Raw genomic sequence first — 9,901 nt, forward strand, 5'->3', positions numbered from 1 at the left:
GGGAGCACAAAATGAAAAGGTATGGTGATAGTGGACATCCTTGACGGAACCAACTATGAGCATTAATCCACTTGGAATTCTTTCCATTGATGATAATGGAAAACCTCACATCTACAACACATTCCAATAGAAGGTTAGAGAAATTAGAAGGAAAGCCGCACCACTTAAGAATTTGATGAAGAGTTGCCCATCCCATGCTATCATAGGCTTGCTCCATATCCAATTTTATAGCCATCAATCCCTTCTTTTTCTTAGATATCTTGAACTTATGAAAAATCGCTTGAGCCAAAAGGCAATGCTCTAAAATAGATCTCCGAGGAATAGAAATCATATTGGAAATTCCCTTCTTCAATCTATTAACTAACATGGTAGCAACAATCTTATAGTTAGTTTGGCAAAGGCTGATAGGCCTGTAGTTAGCCGGAACCAATGGATTTTTAACTTTAGAAATTAAGACAATCAGGATATCTTTCCACTTCTTACTCATACGGCTGGACTTAAAAAAATAGCTGACAGCATTCCATAAAGTCTCCCACATAATACTCCAATAACTTTTGTAAAAAGAAGAAGTAACACCATCCATACCTGGAGACTTATTGTTCCCTTGCTGGAAGACCGAACATTGCAGCTCATTCACCGAAAAATCCTCATTAAGCAAGGCTATATCCTCAGCTGAAACCATATGTTTTTCTGTAGCTAACGGCCAACCCGTTAAATCACAGTTCCTGTGCTGCCACTTCTTTTCAAAAAACTGATAAAAAACCTTCTCAATTTGATCATCTTCATCATGTACCTTATTGAACTCATCTTTAATTTGGTTAATCCGATTTCCATTCCTTCTAGCCATGGCAAAGTTATGGAAAAGCTTGGAATTTGTATCTCATTCTTCATGCCATCTAGCTTTTGCCCTTTGATTCCACCATGTAGAAAGTCTTCTTAAAGTGACATTAAGCTCTTGTACTTTAGTTCGAAGCAAAAAAAGATCATCAGCTGACCAATTCTCCCCCAAAGCCTCCTTGTTTTGAAGTTCAAGGATCTCCTCTTTCAGTTTTTCCTTTAAACTGTTCAAGTCTTTGCATTTTTTTTTATTCCAAAAAAATAATGCTCTTAAAGTTCTACTAGTCTTCCTTTGTAAGATCATATTTTCATCACCATAATCCTTCTTTTTCCAAGAGTGATAAACAACACTCTTAGCTACCGGGTAAGACCTCCATGTATCCTCAAACTTGATAACCTTTGACTTGAACCGCACACTAACATCCAATTTAAGAACAATTGGACTATGGTCAGATGCCACTCTGGCCAAATGTCTAATAACAGCTAATGGAAGCTTCTGAATAGCAAATGAGTTTAACAAACACCTGTCCAACCTCTCCCATATCCGAGAGGCCCCCTCCTTGTTGTTACACCAAGTAAACCTTGGTCCAATGCACCCAATGTCATGAAAATCTGAATTCATCATAAAACCTTTCATCTCCTTAGGTCCTTTAGAAAACAAGAACCTCTTTCCTCCTCTTTTCTCCTCCTTATTTAAGATACAATTAAAGTCCCCTCCAATGATGGTAGGAAATGAATCCTCCATACATTTCTCAAGTTGATTCCACAAACTTCCCCTCTCCCTACAACACCTACTCCCATACACAATAACAACTTTCCAAATTCCCAAGTTAGGAATCAAATAGTTACCAACAATAACCTGAGAAGAAGTTTCCTTCACATCAAAAGAAACCAACTTCCGGTTCCATAACACCAGAATCCCTCCAGAGGTACCCATTGCATGGTAATGCCAATAGTCCCAGTCCTTCCTAATGAGACAGTCAATCTCCCTTCTATCAATGCTAGAAAGCTTGGTCTCCATGAGACCAATAAAAAATACATCTTATTCTCTAACAATTTCCTTTAAATATAGGGAAGCCTCTTTCTTCCTTGCCCCCCTACAATTCCAAAACAATAATGAAGATATTTAAACAAGTATAAAGGATTTCTCCCCATTGAGGGAATTCATCCTTCCGTCCCTCTTTTTCTTCTTATAGTCAGGTTCAACTGACCCTAAAGATCTCAACTCCTTGGCTAACTTTACTTTAGCAGCACCACTTTGAGACCCCACACCCATATGATTGAATTCTAGACCAGCTACATTCATAACCTTGTCCATTGATTTATCAATTTCTTCATACTTACCACTGCCTTCTTCTTCACTAACATTAGTTAACGCAGCAAATCTATTGATTAATTAAATTTCTGGAGGTTTAACACCCTCAGCTCTCTCAATATTAGGGCAATTACCTGGAGCCAGGACAGAATTTTTTACAACAGCCTCTGACACTTTCTTCAACTAATTTTCCTGCTGAACAGCAACACTCTGGCTGTTACTTCTTCTATTCTTAGTATTAGCCCTATCGCCAATTATTCTCCTATTAATAGCATTACTATTGAACACCCTTATGTTTTTAAAATGTACCTGGATCCATGGGCCATATTCAGAACTGATCACTGATGTCTTACTATCAGTCACAACTTTATTACCTTCCTCATTAGCTGGATCTGTCTTCCTCGATTTTTGATCTTGAATCCCAAGTTTCACATTCTCCGGACATGCATTAACTTCATGACCCACTTTGCCAGATTGGTAGCAAAGAAGATCAATCCTCTCGTACTCCACCCGTTGGAAGAATCTCCCAGTTAAGCCATCAACCTAAACACCATTCAATAACATTTTCTCTAAATCAATCCTTACACAAACCCAAGCAAACTCACACTTTCCCCAGCGAAAGGTATTGCCATCTAAGTACATTAGGGATCCAAAGCAAGAAGCAATTCTCGCTATATTGTCCTCATCCCAGCATTACAGTGGCAAGCACGGGAATCTGATCCATACCTTCCCTTAAACGAGTTTGGATCAAAAACAGGGGACCATCTATCTATTCCAACAATGAATCCACTCACATACCAAGGCCCGCCATTCAAAATTTCTTCTACCACCTCATTCGATTTAAAAGAACATAATATCCAGTTCATGCCAATTGAAGTCATATGAAAACCACCATATTTGCTCCATTGCCTCCTCAATTCAATACTACACACAGAAAACAATACGTTGTTTCCCAAAACTTTAATTACAACTGAATTTTTCAAAATCTCTGAGTTCTTTGCCTCCATTTTAGAATTTAATCTCACTGCAATTCCATCTTCAGAAAATTCAGCTTGATCCCTGTTAAATGAAATCTTGATATGTTTCAGCTTCGACCATGCTTTAGCAATCTAACCATTGCTTTCATGTAAACATTTATCATTCGGATTGGCCTTCAAGAATTCAATATTCTCTAAAACCTTTACAGAATCCTCAACGTTATTCAAATTTTCATCAACCTTCTGACCATCTACCGACGACAGAACATTAGCAACATTCCAATCCTTATGCATATCAAGAACTCCAGAAAAATTATTTACCCATAGAATTAAATCATCTGAAGCTGCAGGTTCAAGAATAGATAAACCTGGATTTCTTTTCTCTTCCATAATCTTCTTAGTAACCATGTCCTCCATCACAACATTCTTCCCCTTACCCTCAACAAGAATTTGACGGCTCAGAGGTCTTGCCCCTTCTCTAATCACAATGCCATTCGAAGCTCTACCAGTGACTCGTAAGGAGCTAGAAGGATGCGGGGCATTCATGAAGACCGGCAAAGAAACGCCGGCGATCCTCCGGTGCCAACTCCACCGATTAAAAGCCCGTGAAAAAACAAAATTTGAACCTCCAGCAAACTTTCTCTCTATAGAATTCCAGATGTTCTCAACAATGCTATTCCTACCTTCCAATTTTTTTATCATAGAATAATTCAAGAGGAGCTTAATTGTGCAAGGGATTACAATACTAAAGAAGATCTTGATGATGTCACAATGAAGTGTGCAAAGTTAATGAAGGTCTTACATTATTTAAATAAATCGGGATTTGGATTTCCTATCTTCGAATCATTGCAACATTGCTGGAATTGGATGGAGAATATATAGTAAAGATTTTGGTTTTCTTATTAATATTTATTCAAATTAAATATATCTCAATTGGCTGGAAAGAAATAAGTATTTACACCAAGGGAAAGAGGATAGCGCCATGGTTATTACTACAAATTCAATAAGTTATGCTTCTATCTTTTTCATGTTTTATAAAGTTAGATTGGGCCACTAGGGTACAATCAGTTGAGTAGACTGTTGGATCATTCGTACCCTCCTCCTCCCGATTGGATCAAAATTAATATGGATGCTTCTTTATTGCAATCTTATAAAGCTTGAATCGGAGGTGTAATCCGAGATAGTAGAGGGAGATTTCTCTTAGATTATGGACATACTTATTTGCATTGGGATCTTTTTCAGCTAGAGCTTATGGCTATTCATTTTATAAAAAAATATATCAAAAGATTGGATGCTAAGTTACAAAGGGATTATCATAAATGGAGACAACTATAACATCATCAAATTTTTCAAGACTTGGGCAGCAATTGGATGATCTTACTTTTTTAAAAGAGTATAATTATGTTTATTTGAATTGGGTAAATAGAAATTACTATAAGTTAGCAAATATTCATGCTAACTTTGCTCTTTTTAGTAATTTTCATTGGGATAATATATCTTCTAATAAGATTCCTCTTTCATTTGTTAGTTTGTTAAAAAAGGAATCTAGATATGAGGGGGGTAGAAGGTTGTAATAATTTCTCTTTTTTAGTTAATGTAATTGCTTTGATTTATTTAAAGAAAATAAAATAAAGATATTTACACATACTTTGTAACTTCTTATTCAATAGAATTCTTCTAGTAAACACAACCATTTTTATTCCGGCTGCTTTCTTTTATCTTTGTAAATTATTAAGAGAATACCATGGGAAACATAGCTAGAGAATAAATCAATAAAATTTGACATCTATTAATAATAGTTTTTTTACGTAGTAATAGTTCAATTAACCTTTTGGGAAATAAAGCTTTTTTGGTAAAACACTAACTAATCATTCTTTTCTTGTCACTCAAAAACATTTTTAGGTTATATAATATGCTTACACCAATTCCTCAAAATATCCTAGTGCTATATTTAGGTTAAGTCAAACATGCACATACCAAGATGTACGTCAACCACTAACATTTTTAATGAGCATTTGTTAATAATGTGACTGATATTTTATAGGACATACAAGGGACATTAGTACGTGGAGGATGTGTTAGTTGGTCTTCCAATAAGAGTTTATCAATGCTTTGGGTTACTAATTGAGACTTTTGTGCATCTATGGGTAGTCATGACATTTTAAATGATACAAAAATATGGTCATAGTAGAAAAACTTAGCATATTTCTACAGGAGGCAACTTATGCTCATAGCTTTAGACCTTTATTTGATAGTGCATACACATGTCATTAGTATGTGGATGATTTTTGTTGGGTCATATAGTAATTAGAAGTTTTATAATTGGTTTTAAAACCAATTGAATTATGGAATAGCACACAAATAGGAGGGTGAATTGGTGTTTCAAAAACATTTTCAAAGCTTTTGAAATAACAATAAAAATCAAATTTAATGTTATAGCCATCACAATTCACAATATCAACCAAAAGTAAATACTAACTTTATGGTTTTGTTTATCTTTTTTTTTTTTAATATTTAAGAAAAAAATCAACTTCAGTCAACCATAATTCTCTTTATATCACAATATTAGCTAAACAACAACAAAATTATAGAAAGAAATATATACAGGAAAGTAAAAACTACATAAAATAAATGCAAAAAATAAAAGAACACAAATCAAATTTTTATAGTGGTTCAATCAACTTGACATACATTCACTCCATGAAGTGCTCCTCTTCTAGTATTACACTAAATAATAGTAAATCTCCGTCAGTGCCCTCTACTGAGAGAAGAAGCCCTTATAAAATAACTTTTACCAACCTCATATGCCAGAGTAGCCAAAATCCATTTCACCTCCTCGGTGTGATAAAGAGCCAAAATTCTTCTTACCTCCTTAGACAGAGTAGCTTAATTCTCATTCACTTTCTTGATGTGATGGAGAGCCCAAAACACTTTCAGCTACCTAGTGCAATAGAGTAGTCAGCAACCTTTGGACACTAATGGATTCTTCATAGAGCTTCCCTTAAGACAAACACTAACACATGGGGGTACTCAAATACAAGTTGGCTAGAGTAATCATGTGAAACTTTCTGTCACACTCTGTTGAAACCAACGAGGATATTCTCTCTCACACATAACCTTACCCTTCCTATCCATTTTCTTAATTCCCTCTCTTTAGTGCTGTCACAAAGAAGAACCAACCCTCTTATTGCTAAAGACTTTTTCTTAGGTTATTAAGAGAGCTTAAATAGTGAGCTTCCAAAAACTCGAATAATTCAATTATGCTGACTTTATTCATATACTATAATTTTTGGAAAATCTAGTATGATCAGTTAAGAACCGTCATATATCATCTAGTATAATTAATTCAAATCAAAAATTGGATCATACAACATGAACCAAGGTTTATCTAAAGAGTGTTCAGGGTGATTCATGTTGTATGATACAAGACCATCCAGCATGATTTGTAATTAATTCCTATCTAGTTTGATTTCTTAATTACACAACTTAAATTAGGCAATATTTTAAAAGATCATACAATATGAATATGTTCGTACAGTATGAATAGTTTGATATTAAAATTCAAATTTATGATTAGTTAAGTTTGATTTGGCGGTGGGTTTTTTTATAATAGCTAATCTTCTTGCACGATGTGATATTTACATAATAAGCATAGTTATAATTCAAAATTTTAATTTAAATTAAATATTTTAATTAATTTTTTTGCACTAATCATACAATATGATAGAGATTATGTAATATAATTAATAAAAAAATTAAATATTTATTTTTTTCACTCTCCCTTATCTAAGTGTTCATGGTTGCAAAGCTAACATGAACTTTTTTGCATATATTGACTCAAGAAAATAAAATTAGAAACTCTTTCAACAAGTCTAACATATACAACACTTTCTTGAGTTTTAATTCTTGATCATCTTTGTATATGCTGAACATTTAATGCTAGTGATGCTCACATAAAAATATATGTAGTATATACTTGAGTTTTAATTCTTGATCATCTTTGAATATGCTGAACCCGTAATGCTAGTGATGCTCACATAAAAAATATATGTAGTATATAAAACAAGAAAAACTAAATAAAAATCCAATTATATTTGTAATCATCTAAACAGAAGGCCAGGCTCTCAAATTATAATGGTGAAAGATTATCAGAGCTTTAAGTTACTAGTTGAGGGTTTTGTGTGTTTAAGGGACCTACTAATTAATTATGGCATTTTAAATGATACAAAAATATGATCATATTGGAACAACTTGGCATTCACTAAAAATTATGAACATATACTTCAATGATGGTACCATTTGTCTTGCCTCATTATCAGACAATTTTATTAATTTATTGTTGCAAAATACAAGATGTCATCATTTTGAAAGTTTGATATAGGATGTTAAGCCCTGCAAACTTGATCTATACTAAATTTAATTCTAATGATATTAATTGTATAATATGATCCAAGATCGTACAATATGGTTAGTTCAAATTACCGTATTAGTATTGTACAAAGTGCAAAACATTGTATAAAGTATAAAGCAATATATGGTCAATTCAACTAATTGACATGATCATCTAGTATGATATGAAGCATCATACGATATGATTAGTTCAGATGACATGGAATATTATCCAGTATGATTGGCAAAGATATACATATCCTCCCATGCAGGATCGAGTTTTATAGTATGATTGGCTCCAATCATCCTATACAATCTAACTGGACCAAATAGTCAAAATTTTTCCCCTAATTATATGATTAATTTAGGAAAGATTTAATTATAGCGTACAATATGATACCTATTGTATAATATGATTAATATAAATTTTGAATTTTAAAATTTTACTAAATTATGATTGGTAGTTGGGATCTTGATTTCAATTGATCATCATGTATGATCTAGATCGTACATTATGATTAGTTCAAATGGCTTTAATTATCATAATTAGCAAATTAATAATTTTCTGAATAGCTGGTCGTATAGTATGAAATGGATCATACATTATGATTAGTTCAAAAATTTAACTTTTAATTTTCTCACTATTTAACTCTCTTGAGTGTGTGTGTGTGTATACGATCACCAAGTTTAACATCTATTACAAATCTAGATCCAAATAAATTAATTTTGATGATAACAAAGATTATTGTTTCCTTACCACTGCTATTATTAAGTACATATTTTGTTTGCCCTGCGTATTAACCTTTCGGGTCCACAAAGATCACTTGCAATGCAAATCAGCTTAAGATCAGATAGATTAGGGTTAAGTCTGCTTTTAATTTCATATCAATATATTTTTTACCTTTCTTCAGTCAAATCTTGAATATGGTGGACCCCAAGCTAAGTATCCTTGCACACACACACACACACACTCTGGGGGAGAAATATGGTTAGTTAGATATTTTTTCTATTTTTGGCCAAATTGTACAGGACGATCTGAAATCGTACTGGACGATCTGAGATCGTACTGGACGATCAGTTAAAAATCAAAATCTAGATTAGGGAATTTGATTAATTACAAGTGATTAAACTAATCACACTAGACGATCTATATCATCCAAGATGATTAGCTTAAATGATGAAAATAGCTTCCAATCATAATTTAGGTAATATTTTAATTTTAAAATTTTGTTCTAATCATACAGGACGATATACTCTGTCTTTGATAACTTATGACAATCATACCTAAATTGATCTAATGATTAAGGGTATAATTATGGTTACATTATTCAATCATATCATATGAGACGATCCATCTGGATGATATAGTATAATTCATAGAATAATCCCATAATGTCCAAGGTGAAAAACCATAACTTTACTAAAAATCATCCAGGAGGATCATCCTGGATGTCCTGAGATGTCTTCGGGGTGATATGGAGATTTCCACCCATCGTCCAATGTAATACTAGACGATTAATATGGTATGTTGAACTAATTACCCTAAAATATCGTACTTAATGATCTATATAAATACTTGTATTTATCGTACATAACAAAGGTGATCTTTCTGAATGATAGGGTTGTTTTTCACTAATTGTATAGGACAATCTATCGATCTTCTAAGATGATCAATTACGCATAATTGAATATTAGGGCTTCTTCTGGAGGATCTCTATTTAAGTAATGGAATTAACCCTTGGGTTAATCTTTTGCTATGGAGTTGATCCAAGAGGGAGCTTAGAGAAGGAAGAGGGAGAGCTTGAGAGAGAGATATTTGTGAGGGGGATTTTGTGAGGGAATCAGAAAGGTTGCTCCAAGTAAGTTGTTCTTCATCTTCTTTGAGTTGCTCGACTTGTTCCTTCATGGATCTGGGGAGATCATCTTTAGTATTAGATCCAAGTTCTCTGCTTACTCTAGGAGGGAGTAAAATGATTCCTAGATTCTCTGCCTACTCCAGGGGGAGTAAAAGGATTCAAGGTCTTCTGTCTCACCATGTCAATGTAAAAATTTTGCAAGGGCTTCTCCACCTTGTTGTGGGAGAAAAAGAAGAGCCACTTCAGTTTAGTGCAATACTTGAAGAGGGAGTCTCCAAGGAGTGAATGTAGGTTAGATTTAACCAAACCACTATATTTGATGTATTCTTTCTTATTACTTTTTATCGCATTTTATTTCTGTACATCTCTATGAATTGTTCTATGATTATATTTTTATTGTGAAGATTATTTTTCTTTTGCATCAAGACTTATTGTTATGTTTTAAAATATTTAAAAAGATCAAAAAGATTTTCTTTTTATTTAAGATTTTCTAAAACTACCAATTCACCCCGTCTTTTTTTTAGGGT

At 33.4% G+C, this 9,901-nt stretch overlaps 1 protein-coding gene across 1 annotated transcript; it reads right to left on the reverse strand.

Moving 5' to 3' along the window:
• Positions 1–880: 880 nt before the first annotated feature.
• LOC110096791 lies at positions 881–1,858 on the reverse strand. The gene has a single exon (XM_020822874.1). It carries the CDS (start codon positions 1,856–1,858, stop codon positions 881–883), a length of 978 nt encoding a protein of 325 aa, XP_020678533.1.
• Between the last annotated feature and the right edge of the window lie 8,043 nt (positions 1,859–9,901).

This window comes from Dendrobium catenatum, unplaced genomic scaffold, assembly GCF_001605985.2.
Source record: "Dendrobium catenatum unplaced genomic scaffold, ASM160598v2 fragScaff_scaffold_473, whole genome shotgun sequence".
Classification (NCBI taxonomy): domain Eukaryota; kingdom Viridiplantae; phylum Streptophyta; class Magnoliopsida; order Asparagales; family Orchidaceae; genus Dendrobium; species Dendrobium catenatum.

What these genes read in the sequence shown, in the direction of transcription:
- LOC110096791 (XM_020822874.1), bottom strand. Translation starts at nt 1,858, where the DNA reads ATGGAGACCAAGCTTTCTAGCATTGATAGAAGGGAGATTGACTGTCTC.